The sequence below is a fragment of the Coregonus clupeaformis genome, chromosome 6, assembly GCF_020615455.1.
Source record: "Coregonus clupeaformis isolate EN_2021a chromosome 6, ASM2061545v1, whole genome shotgun sequence".
NCBI classification, from domain to species: Eukaryota; Metazoa; Chordata; class Actinopteri; order Salmoniformes; family Salmonidae; genus Coregonus; species Coregonus clupeaformis.
The window spans coordinates 577,912-594,313 of NC_059197.1; the positions used below are offsets into that span (position 1 = coordinate 577,912).

General features: G+C 44.5%; 1 protein-coding gene across 2 annotated transcripts in view; it reads right to left on the reverse strand.

Moving 5' to 3' along the window:
• The window catches only part of ttc9b (tetratricopeptide repeat domain 9B), a 32,266-nt gene extending 18,899 nt beyond the window's left edge, over positions 1-13,367 (reverse strand). Inside the window, exons 1-2 of one of the 2 annotated variants that reach the window (XM_041877377.2) lie at positions 13,213-13,367; positions 12,631-13,087 (exon numbers count right to left, since the gene is read on the reverse strand). In XM_041877377.2, the coding sequence (XP_041733311.1) occupies positions 12,631-13,012 (382 nt within the window). In that variant the 5' untranslated portion in view covers positions 13,013-13,087; positions 13,213-13,367. Of the gene's footprint in view, positions 1-12,630 lie in introns of both variants that reach the window. The other variant, XM_045217023.1, reaches the window with a different exon arrangement.
• Positions 13,368-16,402: the final 3,035 nt, after the last annotated feature.

Consider the following 16,402-nt stretch of genomic DNA (forward strand, 5'->3'; position numbering starts at 1 on the left):
CGTTTCGGGTAGCCTTCCACAAGATTCCCACAATAAGTTGGGTGAATTTTGGTCCATTCCTCCTGACAGAGCTGGTGTAACTGAGTCAGGTTTGTAGGCCTCCTTGCTCGCACACGCTTTTTCAGTTCTGCCCACAAACGTTCTATAGGATTGAGGTCAGGGCTTTGTGATGGCCACTCCAATACCTTGACTTTGTTGTCCTTAAGCCATTTTGCCACAACTTTGGAAGTATGTTTGGGGTCATTGTCCATTTGGAGGACCCATTTACGACCAAGTTTTAACTTCCTGACTGATGTCTTGAGATGTTGCTTCAATATATCCTTCCTCATGATGCCATCTATTTTGTGAAGTGCACCAGTCCCTCCTGCAAAGCACCCCCACAGCATGATGCTGCCACCCCCGTGCTTCACGGTTGGGAGGGTGTTCTTCGGCTTGCAAGTGTTCCCCCTTTTCCTCCAAACATAACGATGGTCATTATGGCCAAACAGTTCTATTTTTGTTTCATCAGACCAGAGGACATTTCTCCAAAAAGTACAATCTTTGTCCCCATGTGCAGCTGCAAACCGTAGTCTGGCTTTTTTATGGCGGTTTTGGAGCAGTGGCTTCTTCCTTGCTGAGCGGCCTTTCAGGTTATGTCGATATAGGACTTGTTTTACTGTGGATATAGATACATTTGTACCTGTTTCCTCCAGCATCTTCACAAGGTCCTTTGCTGTTGTTCTGGGATTGATTTGCACTTTTCGCACCAAAGTACGTTCATCTCTAGGAGACAGAATGCGTCTCCTTCCTGAGCGGTATGACGGCTGTGTGGTCCCATGGTGTTTATACTTGCGTACTATTGTTTGTACAGATTAACGTGGTACCTTCAGGCGTTTGGAAATTGCTCCCAAGGATGAACCAGACTTGTGGAGGTCTACAATATTTTTTCTGAGGTCTTGGCTGATTTCTTTTGATTTTCTCATGATGTCAAGCAAAGAGGCACTGAGTTTGAAGGTAGGCCTTGAAAGACATCCACAGGTACACCTCCAATTGACTCAAATTATGTAAATTAGCCTACCAGAAGCTTCTAAAGCCATGACATCATTTTCTGGAATTTTCAAAGCTGTTTAAAGGCACAGTCAACTTAGTGTATGTACACTTCTGACCCACTGGAATTGTGATACAGTGAATTATAAGTGAAATAATCTGTCTGTGCACAAAGTAGATGTCCTAACCGACTTGCCAAACTATAGTTTGTTAACATGAAATTTGTGGAGTGGTTGAAAAGCGAGTTTTAATGACTCCAACCTAAGTGTATGTAAACTTCCGACTTCAACTGTACATTTCCGGTTACTATGACCTTGACCTTCTGCCAAGGACATATTCTTTAGACATTTTTAGTCAGTCCAATGGCCTTGCTTACAGTATTTGTGCCAAATACAGTGGGGGAAAAAAGTATTTAGTCAGCCACCAATTGTGCAAGTTCTCCCACTTAAAAAGATGAGAGAGGCCTGTAATTTTCATCATAGGTACACGTCAACTATGACAGACAAAATGAGAAAAAGAAATCCAGAAAATCACATTGTAGGATTTTTAATGAATTTATTTGCAAATTATGGTGGAAAATAAGTATTTGGTCACCTACAAACAAGCAAGATTTCTGGCTCTCACAGACCTGTAACTTCTTCTTTAAGAGGCTCCTCTGTCCTCCACTCGTTACCTGTATTAATGGCACCTGTTTGAACTTGTTATCAGTATAAAAGACACCTGTCCACAACCTCAAACAGTCACACTTCAAACTCCACTATGGCCAAGACCAAAGAGCTGTCAAAGGACACCAGAAACAAAATTGTAGGCCTGCACCAGGCTGGGAAGACTGAATCTGCAATAGGTAAGCAGCTTGGTTTGAAGAAATCAACTGTGGGAGCAATTATTAGGAAATGGAAGACATACAAGACCACTGATAATCTCCCTCGATCTGGGGCTCCACGCAAGATCTCACCCCCGTGGGGTCAAAATGATCACAAGAACGGTGAGCAAAAATCCCAGAACCACACAGGGGGACCTAGTGAATGACCTGCAGAGAGCTGGGACCAAAGTAACAAAGCCTACCATCAGTAACACACTACGCCGCCAGGGACTCAAATCCTGCAGTGCCAGACGGGTCCCCCTGCTTAAGCCAGTACATGTCCAGGCCCGTCTGAAGTTTGCTAGAGTGCATTTGGATGATCCAGAAGAGGATTGGGAGAATGTCATATGGTCAGATGAAACCAACATATAACTTTTTGGTAAAAACTCAACTCGTCGTGTTTGGAGGACAAAGAATGCTGAGTTGCATCCAAAGAACACCATACCTACTGTGAAGCATGGGGTGGAAACATCATGCTTTGGGGCTGTTTTTCTGCAAAGGGACCAGGACGACTGATCCGTGTAAAGAAAAGTGAATGGGGCCATGTATCGTGAGATTTTGAGTGAAAACCTCTTTCCATCAGCAAGGTCATTGAAGATGAAACGTGGCTCGGTCTTTCAGCATGACAATGATCCCAAACACACCGCCCGGGCAACGAAGGAGTGGCTTCGTAAAAGCATTTCAAGGTCCTGGAGTGGCCTAGCCAGTCTCCAGATCTCAACCCCATAGAAAATCTTTGGAGGGAGTTGAAAGTCCGTGTTGCCCAGCGACAGCCCCAAAACATCACTGCTCTAGAGGAGATCTGCATGGAGGAATGGGCCAAAATACCAGCAACAGTGTGTGAAAACCTTGTGAAGACTTACAGAAAACGTTTGACCTGTGTCATTGCCAACAAAGGGTATATAACAAAGTATTGAGAAACTTTTGTTATTGACCAAATACTTATTTTCCATCATAATTTGCTAATTAATTAAAAATCCTACAATGTGATTTTCTGGATTTTTTTTTCTCATTTTGTCTGTCATAGTTGACGTGTACCTATGATGAAAATTACAGGCCTCTCTCATCTTTTTAAGTGGGAGAACTTGCACAATTGGTGGCTGACTAAATACTTTTTTTCCCCACTGTATATGATTGAAATAGCTTCTGTAAATTCAGAGATAAATAACCACTTATTCAACTCAGAAATGTGTTTCCGTTCACCAATGATTCAATATTTCAGTGGGTCATATCCACTGGGCACAGATGTCAGTTCAACGTTTAGGTTTGATTTACATTTGGTTGAGTTGTCAACTAATGTGAATGCAACATGAAATCAACAAAACATTTCACCTTGTCATTAGATCTAGGTTAAAAGTTGGGTGAAAAAAATATGAAATTCCCTTTACATTGATGACTTTTTCCAGGTTGATTCAACGTCATCACATTGAATTTTTTGGTTGAAATGACGTGGAAACAACGTTGATTTAACCAGTTTTGCCCAGTGGGTAGGCCATATAATTGTACATATGTTAGCCAATCATTATAAAAAATTACTTGAGTAGATAAAAATAAAGAAAATCTCAGAAAATGCTGTAATACTGACAAAAGGTCAATGTCATAGTAATTGAACATATCTGTAGGTTCCATATACACTGAGTATACCAAACATTAGGAACACCTTTCTAATATTGAGTTGGGCCCCCCTTTTTACCCTCAGAACAACCTCAGGGTGTCAAAAGCGTTCCACAGGGATTCTGGCCTATGTTGACTCCAATGTTTCCCACAGTTGGGTCAAGTTGGCTGGATGTCCTTTGGGTGGTGGTGGACCATTCTTGATACACACAGGAAACTGTTGAGCGTGAAAAACTCAGTAGCTGTGATAAGGTGGTGTTGAAGGAGTCAGGCGCAGGGGGGTAAATCACAGAAACAGGCTTTAATCTGAGAAATACAGGTTTATGCAGAAAGGCGTCAAACACACTCCAGGGCACAAAACAGGTGCACTGGAAAATACAAGGTACACGGGAAAAATACTCCCGTCGATACCAAATACAAGAGCTCCACCGAGCTACTAACCTCCACAACAAACAATCACCCACAAGGACAAGGGGGCAGAGGGAACACTTATACATGGACTAATTAGGGGAATAGAACCAGGTGTGTGTGATTGACAAGACAATTGATATGATGATTGGGGCGGAAGTGGTTAGTAATCCGGTGACGACGAATGCCGAAGCCTGCCCGAACAAGGAGGGGAGGCAGCCTCGGCAGAAGTCGTGACAGCAGCATTGCAGTTCTTGACACAAACCGGTGTGCCTGGCACCTACTACCATAACCCGTTCAAAGGCACTTAAATCTTTTGTCTTGCCCATTCACCCTTGCAATGGCAGACATACACAATCCATGTCTCGATATTCTCAAGGCTAAAAAATCCTTTAACCTGTCTCATCCCCTTCATCTACACTGATTGAAGTGGATTTAACAAGTGACATCAATAAGGATCATAGCTTTCACCTGGGTTCATCTGGTCAGTCTATGTCACGGAAAGAGCAGGTGTTCTTAATGTTTTGTATATGTAGATACTAAAATAATGCGCATTTTCTACCTTATAACAATAATCATTTGTGCCATTTGAAATTGGGTCAGTGGGTACGGAGGGAACATAGGGCTGAGGGAAACTAGGGCTGAGGGAACATAGGGCTGAGGGAAACTAGGGCTGAGGGAACATAGTGTGGACCCCGCCTATATTAACATGCAGCTTTCTGGATAAATACCAAGTTGTCTCTCCTGTCCACTGGAGCACAGTGTGTTAGATATGCACAAATTATTCTTACAAAATTCTCATTACGGTAGCTGTTGACCAAGAACACTCTGTATGTTTTTACTCTCTGCATCTCTCTCTCTCTTTCTCAATATCTCTCTCTTTCTCTCTCTCACCCTCCTTCCCTCTATCTCCCTCCCTCCCTCCTTCGCAGATGACTGGATCTTATTTACTGCCATGACAAGAGCACTCTAGCTCTGCCAGGGCGATGATATAATACCGTTAGCCTTGGATGGGATTTCTCATCACCATACTTACAATGAAAAATGATATGCAAATGTAGCAATGAAGAACAACGTAACATACTCCCTCCTCCTCCCAGAGGTCAAAAAGGTCCACCCAAGTCAACTCACTCTTTTCTTCCCCCTCTCTCTCTCTCCATCTCCATCTCTATCCCTCTTCTAATCCCTTCATATTTAACAGTTCCCTTAACACCCTGTCCAGTTTCTCTCGCTCTCTTTCACCCACCCTCCCCCTCTTCACGCTCAGTGCCTTTCCTCTTGGCTCCCTGACCCTCCCCCCTTCTCTCTGTCTCTCTCTCTCTCGTTCCCTCTCTCTTGGCTGCAATGGAATGGTAAAGAGGAGAGTACAGCGTGCCCAGTCGAGCCCCCACAGCGATGCCATGCCATCTGCAGAACTGGCACAACGCGCCCATGGCTCTCATACAACCGCGCAACCCCTGAACAGCCAACATACGAACCAAGGAAAAACACCCCCCGACCCCATTCCTTCTTTTCACCCTCACCTTCCTCTCTCCCCCTCTGTCCTCCTCTTCCTCCCCCATAAAATTCACCCTTTCTTTCCCTTCTCCCTCCCCCTATACTTTCCCCTCCACCCTCCTCCTCTTCTTCCATACACCTCATACCCTGTCTATCCCTCGCTCTTCCTCTCCAACACCTCCTCTTCCTCCTCCATACACTTCATCCTCTCCATCTCCTCCTCTAGTGACGTTACTGGTAGTGGGACTTTTGATGCTCCACACTGGTTTCATAAGAGGGGGCTGACTGGACTGTATAGTAGGCTAGGCCTTGTGATAGATAGCACCCCCTCTGCTGTAATATATAGCACCGAGGACTATCCTAGATGGCACCCTACAGTGAGGGAAAAAAGTATTTGATCCCCTGCTGATTTTGTACATTTGCCCACTGACAAAGAAATGATCAGTCTATAATTTTAATGGTAGGTTTATTTGAACAGTGAGAGACAGAATAACAGCAACAAAATCCAGAAAAACGCATGTCAAAATTGTTATAAATTGATTTGCATTTTAATGAGGGAAATAAGTATTTGACTTGCAAAACATGACTTAGTACTTGGTGGCAAAACCCTTGTTGGCAATCACAGAGGTCAGACGTTTCTTGTAGTTGGCCACCAGGTTTGCACACATCTCAGGAGGGATTTTGTCCCACTCCTCTTTGCAGATCTTCTCCAAGTCATTAAGTCCTTAATGTGCTTCTTCTTGAGTTGAGCCACTCCTTTGTTGCCTTGGCCGTGTGTTTTGGGTCATTGTCATGCTGGAATACCCATCCACAACCCATTTTCAATGCCCTGGCTGAGGGAAGGAGGTTCTCACCCAAGATTTGACGGTACATGGCCCCGTCCATCGTCCCTTTGATGCAGTGAAGTTGTCCTGTCCCCTTAGCAGAAAAACACCCCCAAAGCATAATGTTTCCACCTCCATGTTTGATGGTGGGGATGGTGTTCTTGGGGTCATAGGCAGCATTCCTCCTCCTCCAAACACGGCGAGTTGAGTTGATGCCAAAGAGCTCCATTTTGGTCTCATCTGACCACAACACTTTCACCCAGTTCTCGTCTGAATCATTCAGATGTTCATTGGCAAACTTCAGACGGCCCTGTATATGTGCTTTCTTGACCAGGGGGACCTTGCGGCGTAGTGTGTTACCAATTGTTTTCTTGGTGACTATGGTCCCAGCTGCCTTGAGATCATTGACAAGATCCTCCCGTGTAGTTCTGGGCTGATTACTCACCATTCTCATGATCATTGCAACTCCACGAGGTGAGATCTTGCATGGAGCCCCAGGCCGAGGGAGATTGACAGTTCTTTTGTGTTTCTTCCATTTGCGAATAATCGCACCAACTGTTGTCACCTTCTCACCAAGCTGCTTGGCGATGGTCTTGTAGCCCATTCCAGCCTTGTGTAGTTCTACAATCTTGCCCCTGACATCCTTGGAGAGCTCTTTGGTCTTGGCCATGGTGGAGAGTTTGGAATCTGATTGATTGATTGCTTCTGTGGACAGGTGTCTTTTATACAGGTAACAAACTGAGATTAGGAGCACTCCCTTTAAGAGTGTGCTCCTAATCTCAGCTCATTACCTGTATAAAATACACCTGGGAGCCAGAAATCTTTCTGATTGAGAGGGGGTCAAATACGTATTTCCCTCATTAAAATGCAAATCAATTTATAACATTTTTGACATGTGTTTTTCTGGATTTTTTTGTTGTTATTCTGTCTCTCACTGTTCAAATAAACCTACCATTAAAATTATAGACTGATCATTTCTTTGTCAGTGGGCAAACGTACAAAATCAGCAGGGGATCAAATACTTTTTTCCCTCACTGTATTTCCTATATAGTGCACTACTTTTGACCAGGGCCTGTTCAAAAGTAGTGCACTATGTAGGGAATAGGGTGCCATTTGGGATACAGCCTCCAACAGTATTATACCCCTGTTCCCTTCTGGAATGATTAGAGAGTGATGTCATAAATCTCAAGATTGTTGGGGATGTGTAGAGGCACTGGGAGCCAAATGGAACTCCCAGTAAATTGACTTTTATCTCATTTCTTGGTTGTCTATTCCTTGTCTGGGGAGAAACAGATGCTGATGATACTGTACCTACACGCTCATTGAAGTCTTGTTACTATGGGGGCCTGTAATTGCAAGTCAAGAGTCACAAGTTCATTGATGACCTCAATGTAATAGCCCTGAGTGGAAATGGATGTGGTGAGAAATATTGACCCTTTACATCAGACACGGATACACACAAGCATGCGTACACACACACACACACACACACACACACACTGGCCAGTGATGGAGCTAATGGAGGTGATGTTGATACACCCACTACCTCCAGTTAGTTGTAAATGAACCCCATGAGCATTCTAGGAGCCTGATGGATTAGTATAAACAAACCGCAGCAAAATGTTAATGGACATCGATGAAATAATGCACAGCCTAAACCTTGTAAAGTGTCCATCATGCCCTCATCGCAGCTCTTTGGCTTAATGCATTGTGTCTAAAAGAAAGCCAGTCTCCTGAAAGGGCTATGGGTGGATCTGCTGCTCAGTAGTAGAGCTCTCACACACACACACACACACACAAGTGGGTGGATGTTGCTGGATCATCATGGCAGTAAGAAGAGCATTTGAGAACAGTACATAAAAGGTGTTGGGTGTTACGAAACATCCTGATGGGTGAATAAAAGGTGTTGGGTGTTACGAAACGTCCTGATGGGTGAATAAAAGGTGTTGGGTGTTACGAAACGTCCTGATGGGTGAATAAAAGGTGTTGGGTGTTACGAAACGTCCTGATGAGTGAATAAAAGGTGTTGGGTGTTACGAAACGTCCTGATGGGTGAATAAAAGGTGTTGGGTGTTACGAAACATCCTGATGGGTGAATAAAAGGTGTTGGGTGTTACGAAACGTCCTGATGGGTGAATAAAAGGTGTTGGGTGTTACGAAACATCCTGATGGGTGAATAAAAGGTGTTGGGTGTTACGAAACGTCCTGATGGGTGAATAAAAGGTGTTGGGTGTTACGAAATATCCTGATGGGTGAATAAAAGGTGTTGGGTGTTACGAAACGTCCTGATGGGTGAATAAAAGGTGTTGGGTGTTACGAAACATCCTGATGAGTGAATAAAAGGTGTTGGGTGTTACGAAACGTCCTGATGGGTGAATAACAGGTGTTGGGTGTTACGTAACAAGTGGTTCCGCTCATAACGTTGTGCTGCTGCTGCAGCAACCCAAGGCTGTGACTCATGACTCACGCACCGATCGAGCCAATCACAGGGAGCAAAGGAATAATTGAGTCAGAGATCAGAGGAAACGAGACAAGGAAAAGATGGCTCAATCTCCCTCACAAAAGGAGTTTGGACCTGACTCATTTTTTTAAATTGACATCTGTGCTCTGTAGAAGATCTCTCTTTATCTGAATAAGCAATCTGTATTGTCTAAAATGATCTAATAATGCAGCAACTGCTTCCTGCTGTTTTAATATTCTTCCTCCCCAGTGAGCACAAGACATTGAAAATACGTATTTCAAAACGCCTTTTCAACGTCGTTTCAACGTCTTTTTCAAGTGCTTTGAGTGCCAAGTATGAAAAGAACAGTGGAAAATGTTCGCATATTTGCTGTTATCACATGTATCTGTGAGCACAGTATGTGGTTTGGGTGGGTGGGTGTGCTGCCTGCAGAACATGATTCATCCCAAATACCTCCCTCTGGCCAACATGTTGCAGCACCATTTCCAGACTGGCTACAGACAGACTGCCTGGTGTAACCCACTTAGACACAGTCCCACAGACCCATGGGGAAACAGGATTTTGGCTCTTTTAACAAGGACGACGGCAAATAGACCATTCATCTCAATGGCTCTCTCTCAGACAGAATCTGGTAAAAACAACATAAGCTTGCACATCCCTACACAAAAAACAGACAACACACACACAGCAATGTCAGTATGGGCACTGTGAGAATGACAGGGCGAGAAGCAAGCTATGCACCCCCACCCTCCCCCATATCAGATACCCCCTTGGTTAGCTGCTGTTCTTCAGAGCTACAATTGCTGAGACAAACGGAATCCCACACACACAGCCACACACACACACACACATACATAGACACACAGAGGAGCTGAGGGTAAGGCTGTCCGCTCTGTTGCCTCTGTATCATGCGTCAGAGACTAAGACAGCTGGCCAATCAAAACACTGCCTCACTCAACACCACAGGGGCCACCTTCTGTCCAGCAGGACTCTGGGTAACCAGACCGTTGGTAGGGTGGAGAGGTCTCCAGTCTTATGAAATGTGTACGAATAATGTCTTTTTATTCATTCTAAAATAAAATAATCACAAATACATTATCTGAAAAATGTACACCACTGAGAGAATGTGGGCTATGAGCACCATCACTGCTATTACTGTTATCATTGTTGTTATTTTCAACACTGTGAGATTGGGGGAGAGGTCACGAAATATCAAACAATCCCTGTGTGTATGGGTCTTTGTTATTGTGAGAAGTGAGAGCAGAATGAGGTGAATAAAACAGGAAAAAGCCCAGTGATGGTTGCCATGGAAAATACGCCGCCTATCGCTCGCTCACACTCTCTCCCTCTCTTCGTAGCTGCCTCGCTTTCCATCTTCCTTTTCTCTTTCTTCCTCTCTTCTTCTCTCTCCCCCTCTCTCTTTTACTCTCCCTCTCGTTCTTTTACCCTCTCTTCCCATCCCCCGACCTCCCACTCTTTTTCTCCTTCACGCCAGGGTATCTTCCCCACAGGGCCCAGACAGAGGGCCATAAGACGGGGCAGAGAGAGCCAACCTTCAGCCTGTCACACCAGCTGAGCCAGGACCCAGCGGAGCCAGGACAGAGAGACACAGCCAGCACCACAGCAACCCAACCTGCCTTTAACCATTCTATATTTTCATGTTAACTGTTTGTTATAATATCTTTTACTTAAAATGGCATGCTGAATCAGAGATTATTCTGAATAATAGGGTGCTGAATCCTCATAGATATAGTCAACAAAATGAATAAGACAGCACCATAAAGTATATCACTCACCAAATAGATTTCACAATGCATTATATAACACCTTAGCCATAATCTCATGTAGACAGACTACTATCACAGTGGTAAACAATATTTTATCCTGTCATCATTAGACCCACTGACACATCTAATCTCCTATAGGCCAACTCACATCTGCCAGACAGACTACTGTATCTGTTAGAATCACATCTCATACATCTGTTTCATAGATTATCTGGCAGGTTACATTCTCTCACACTCACATCTGTTGAATAGATTATCCTATTTCTTATTCAAAGAATTACCAATAACAAATATATGTAAGCTCAGCTTTACTCATATCTCATTGTTAGAGATATTAAGTTTATCTGAGTAAGATATCAGTTGATCTTTTCTAATTACATGACACATACATAGCCTATTTAACTGACACTTGTGCATGGTTTGATAGAGGGATTAACATTGATGACCAGACATGATGATGCTGACCAGAAAAGAGTCCTAATATTGTCAATTATTCTAACCATACAAATTGTTGTGAGTTTCAATTCATTGGCTGCGTTTACACAGGCAGCCCAATTCTGATTTTTTTCACTAATTGGTCTTTTGGCCAATCAGATCAGCTCTTTTGTCAATATTTGGGTAAAATATCAGAATTGGGCTGCCTGTGTAAACGCAGTCATAGTGGCATATTACTTGTATTTGTGAGGTAATTTTAGGATCCATGTAGACAGATTTCACCTGTAAACTGGGATTGTCCACACCATGTTTTCTCACCTCAGAGCAGGTGAACTGTTTTTGTAACAACACAGTGGCACTGTGGGAGACATCATGTGTTGGATGAAATGGCAGCATATAACCCCAGGCTCCCACTGTGTGTATTTGTGTCCCTTTTCCACAGGATGTACACTCCTGTTAATATAGCCTTTCCACTGACTACATTAACAGCTGATCACCATCAAATCACTGGTTTCCCCCATGGCTATCAAATGAATTAACTGTGGGAGAAGGTTTGGAATCAAGTGAACCAAAAATAAACTTCAATGGAGCACAACAAAGAGAGTCTGATATTGAAAAAAAAAACTTGATAAGAATCGCAAGAGGAAGGTATGGCTTGAGGCAAAAACGAGTCTAGCACACAAATGATAAGGTATTATAATTAACCTGTGTGCCAGTTACTAATAAAGGAATCATCAGGGCCCAGTGCAGTCAAAAACATGATTTTCCAGTGTTTTATATATATATTTCCACACTATGAGGTTGGAATAATACTGTGAAATTGTGAAAATGATAATGCCCTTTTAGTGTAAGAGATGTTCGAAAAGACTGCCTGAAATTTTAGCCTGTTTGGAGTTTTGGCCTGCCTGGTGACATTAGTTAACAGACCAATAACAAAGAGAGTTCCAAAACTCTCTGCCAATAACAGCTAGTTTTCTGTTTTTTCCTCCCAACTCAGTCCAATTCCAGTCAGTCCTAGGACAATTATTGCTCGAGAAATTGCTCTATGCTAAGAAGCTATTTTTCTTTATTTTTTACATTTGTTATTGAAAACGGCAGGTAGCTTAGTGGGTAAGAGCGTTGTGCCAGTAACCGAAAGGTTGCCGGTTCTAATCCCCGAGCCGACTAGGTGAAAAATCTGTCGATGTGCCCTTAAGCAAGGCACTTAACCCTAATTGCTCATGTAAATCGCTCTGGATAAATTACTAAAATGTATAAAAAAATCACAGTAAGGTACTTAATTGTTTCCCAGAAATTATTTGATATTGAGATGAAAATGGCTGCATTGGACCTTTAATCAAGATTGGCCATACATTTCACGTTGAAATGGCAGGAATATCACACAATGAAAAATATGGACACATTCGCTATCTACCCGTCTAAATTCAGCACCATGGCGCTGTCCATTGTGCAATGCACGAGCTATGAATGTATTATTAAGCCAATTATTATTAACCTATCCCCATACAGGCCTCACAGCAGCGGAAATTATGCTTGACACTGGCTAATTGTCTAAACTCGTTCCTTCCTAACCCGGTGAACCGAAACGAACAATGGCAGCCGTGGTTCAATCTCAGAACACGAGCTTCCAGGCTCAAGCCCCTCAAGAGCCGGGGTCTCTCCCGTTGCGTGGACGCGCGACGCCGATCAAAAACACCGACTAGGCTACCTACTCACCTGTCAGGCTGTCGTAGCACTCGATCTCCGTGATCTCCACAGTTCTCCGCTGCTCCTCCGTCAGCTTGACCGCGGCTTGGCTCAGGAGGTTGACCTCGGAGCCCGAGGTTCCATCAACTAAATGTACCCCTTTCAGCTGCAGCAGAGCCCGGTGGTACTTCCCTATCGCTTCCCGGAATTTCTTCTCCTTGTAGCAGCGGTGGCCCTCCACCTTGAAGTCAATGGCTTTCTGTATGTTTGCCTCCATCTCCATCTGTGCCGAGCCGGCACGAGACCCTCCACCACCTCCAACGCCGACGTCTCCCGCCGCCGCCGCCAGGCTCCGGCCCCCCGCCTCTGGGTAGCTCTTCAGGCTCTTTATGGAGTGCTGCTTGGCTTCCATCTCTCTCAGTGGGTGCGACTGGACCCGGCCATGCTGTTCCGACGCGAGGGTCTATTTTCTCGGAGAGGACTGGAGCTGTGCGTAAAGAAAGCCCGTAGGCAACAACAATAAAGATGAGAGCGAGAGAATATAGGGTGAGGGCTATCTAAAAACCTAACACGTACCGCGCAAATAGGCTATAAGCAATCAAAACAGCTTACACAAATTCAGACTACCGTAAATTGTATTTTATATAAAAATCACAAATAATTGGCTTGGATTCCTGAATTACAACCACTCTTCTTCTATTTCGGAGCTCCTCTGACCATCGCGCGAGAGGATGCCTCGATTGTGTCTGCGCTCGAACCCCCGGCACGCGCCGCTTCAGCACCACAGACAGCCGGCGCAGGCTCGCGCGCGATGAATTGTGGGAAAGAGAGGAGTCGTGCGGTGCTCCTGCACCACCAGCGAAGTTCAATCTGATCTTGCACCTCAAAGCAGTAAGCAATCTTCGCTTGGATTTATATGATCACTCAAGAGTCACGATGGATTTGTGGAAAGAAACGGAAAATAAAAACTAAAAGCACACCAACATTTATAACCAGGAGTTGAAATGACTATGTATGAATATGTCGCGGGTAGAGGCTAAATCTATTCTACAAATCTGTTGTTTTAAAACCTGATTGTAGTAGGCCTATGCCCTCTGGTTCTGATCCAAATGGCAAGATTTGTCAATTGAGAAAATGAAATCAATGAACTCAAGACTATTCCATATACACTATACATACAAAAGTATGAGTACACCCCTTCAAATGAGTGGATTTGGCTATTTCAGCCACACCCGTTTCTGACAGGTGTATAAAATCAAGCACACCGCCATGCAATCTCCATAGACAAACATTGACAGTAGAATGACCATACTGAAATGCTCAGTGACTTTCAACGGGGCACCACCATAAGATGCCACCTTTCCAACAAGTCAGTTCATCAAATGTATGCTGCTAGAGCTGTCCAGGTCAACTGTAAGTGCTGTTATTTTGAAGTGGAAACTTCTAGGAGCAACAACGGCTCAGCTGCAAAGTGGTAGGCCACACAAGCTCACAGAAGGGGACCGCCGAGTGCTGTAGCGCAAAGCGCGTAAAAGCTGTCTGTCCTCGGTTGCAACACTTACTACTGAATTCCAAACTGCCTCTGGAAGCAATGTCAGCACAATAACTGTTTGTCGGGAGCTTCATGAATTGGTTTCCATGGCCGAGCAGCTGCACACAAGCCTAAGATCACCATGCGCAATTGCCAAGCGTCTGCTGGAGTGGTGTAAAGCTCACAGCAGTGGAAACGTGTTCTCTGGAGTGATAAATCACTGTTCACCATCTGGCAGTCCGAAGGACAAATCTGGGTTTGGCGGATGCCAGGAGAATGCTACCTGCCCGAATGCATAGGGCCAACTGTAAGGTTTGGTGGAGGAGGAATAATGGTCTGGGGCTGTTTTTCATGGTTCGGGCTTGGCCCCTTAGTTCCAGTGAAGGGAAATCTTAATGCCACATCATGCAATGACATTCTAGACGATTCTGTGCTTCCAACTTTGTGGCAACAGTTTAGGGAAGGTCCTTTCCTGTTTCAGCATGACAATGCCCTGTGCACAAAGCGAGGTCCATACAGAAAATGGTTTGTTGAGATCACTGTGGAAGGACTTGACTGGCCTGCACAGAGCCCTGACCTCAAACCCATCGAACACCTTTGGGATGAATTGGAACGCCGACTGTTAGCCAGGCCTAATCGCCCAACATCAGTGCCCGACCTCACTAATGCTCTTGTGGCTGAATGGAAGCAAGTCCCCGCAGCAATGTTCCAATATCAAGTGGGAAGCTTTCCCAGAAGAGAGGAGGCAGCAAAGGGGAGACCAACTCCATATTAATGCCCATGATTTTGGAATGAGATGTAGGACGAGCAGGTGTCCACATACTTTTGGTCATGTAGTGTACCTACCTATGCTAATTCAGTGGCACCATGCCACTCTTCTGTTATTTTTCTCCTGAAGACCGTGATAGGTAGCAGGATGAGAGGGGATATTGTGTACATTTCAATGATTTGTGACCAGATTCCATTGGAACCACAGAAATACCAGTATTGTGCCCTTTTGTATAGCCTAGCCTACATTCATTCCACAGGAGACAAACCTACACTGGTATAGAATCCATAGTTGTTGTTGTTCGGCCACACTCATCTATTATGAATGTACTGTGCCTATGTTAATGACCAGCATCAACTGATGTGGGACTGTGCTGGTTACTAAGCAGCAGTGACCCAGAGGACTTCCCCTCTGGCAAAGCTGCTCTGTCCCCTACGCCCCGAAAGATCACTTCTCCCTTCTATTTAAATCAAATCAAATCAAATTTTATTTGTCACATACACGTGTTTAGCACATGTTATAGCAGGTGGAGCGAAATGCTTGTGCCTCTAGCTCCGACAGTGCAGTAATATCTAACAATTTCACAACATATACCCAATACACACAAAAAAGTAAGGAATGGGATTTAAGAATATATACATATATGGACAAGCAATGACAGAGCGGCATGGACTAAGATACAGAATAATATTATAGAATAGAATGCAGTATATACATATGAGATGAGTAGTGCAAGATATGTAAACATTATTAAAGTGACTAGTGTTCCATTTCTTAAAGTGGCCAATGATTTCAATCGGCAGCAGCAGCCTCTAATGTGCTAGTGATGGCTATTTAACAGTCTGATGGCCTTGAGATAGAAGCTGTTTTTCATTCTCTCGGTCCCAGCTTTGATGCACCTGTACTGACCTCGCCTTCTGGATGATAGCGGGGTGAACAGGCAGTGGCTCGGGTGGTTGATGTCCTTGATGATCTTTTTGGCCTTCCTGTGACATCGGGTGCTGTGTGTCTTGGAGGGCGGGTAGTTTGCCCCCGGTAATGCGTTCGGCAGACCGCACCACCCTCTGGAGAGCCCTGCGGTTGTGGGCGGTGCAGTTGCCATACCAGGCGGTGATACAGCCCGACAGGATGCTCTCAATTGTGCATCTGTAAAAGTTTGTGAGGGTTTTAGGTGATAAGCCAAATTTCTTCAGCCTCCTGAGGTTGAAGAGGCTCTGTTGCGCCTTCTTCACCACACTGTCTGCGTGGGTGGACCATTTCAGTTTGTCGGTGATGTGTACGCCAAGGAACTTGAAGCTTTCCACCTTCTCCACTGCGGTCCCGTCGATGTGGATAGGGGGGTGCACCCTCTGCTGTTTCCTGAAGTCCACGATCATCTCCTTTGTTTTGTTGATGTTGAGTGAGGTTATTTTCCTGGCACCACACTCCCAGAGCCCTCACCTCCTCCCTGTAGGCGGTCTCGTCATTGTTGGTAATCAAGCCTACTACTGTTGTGTCTTCTG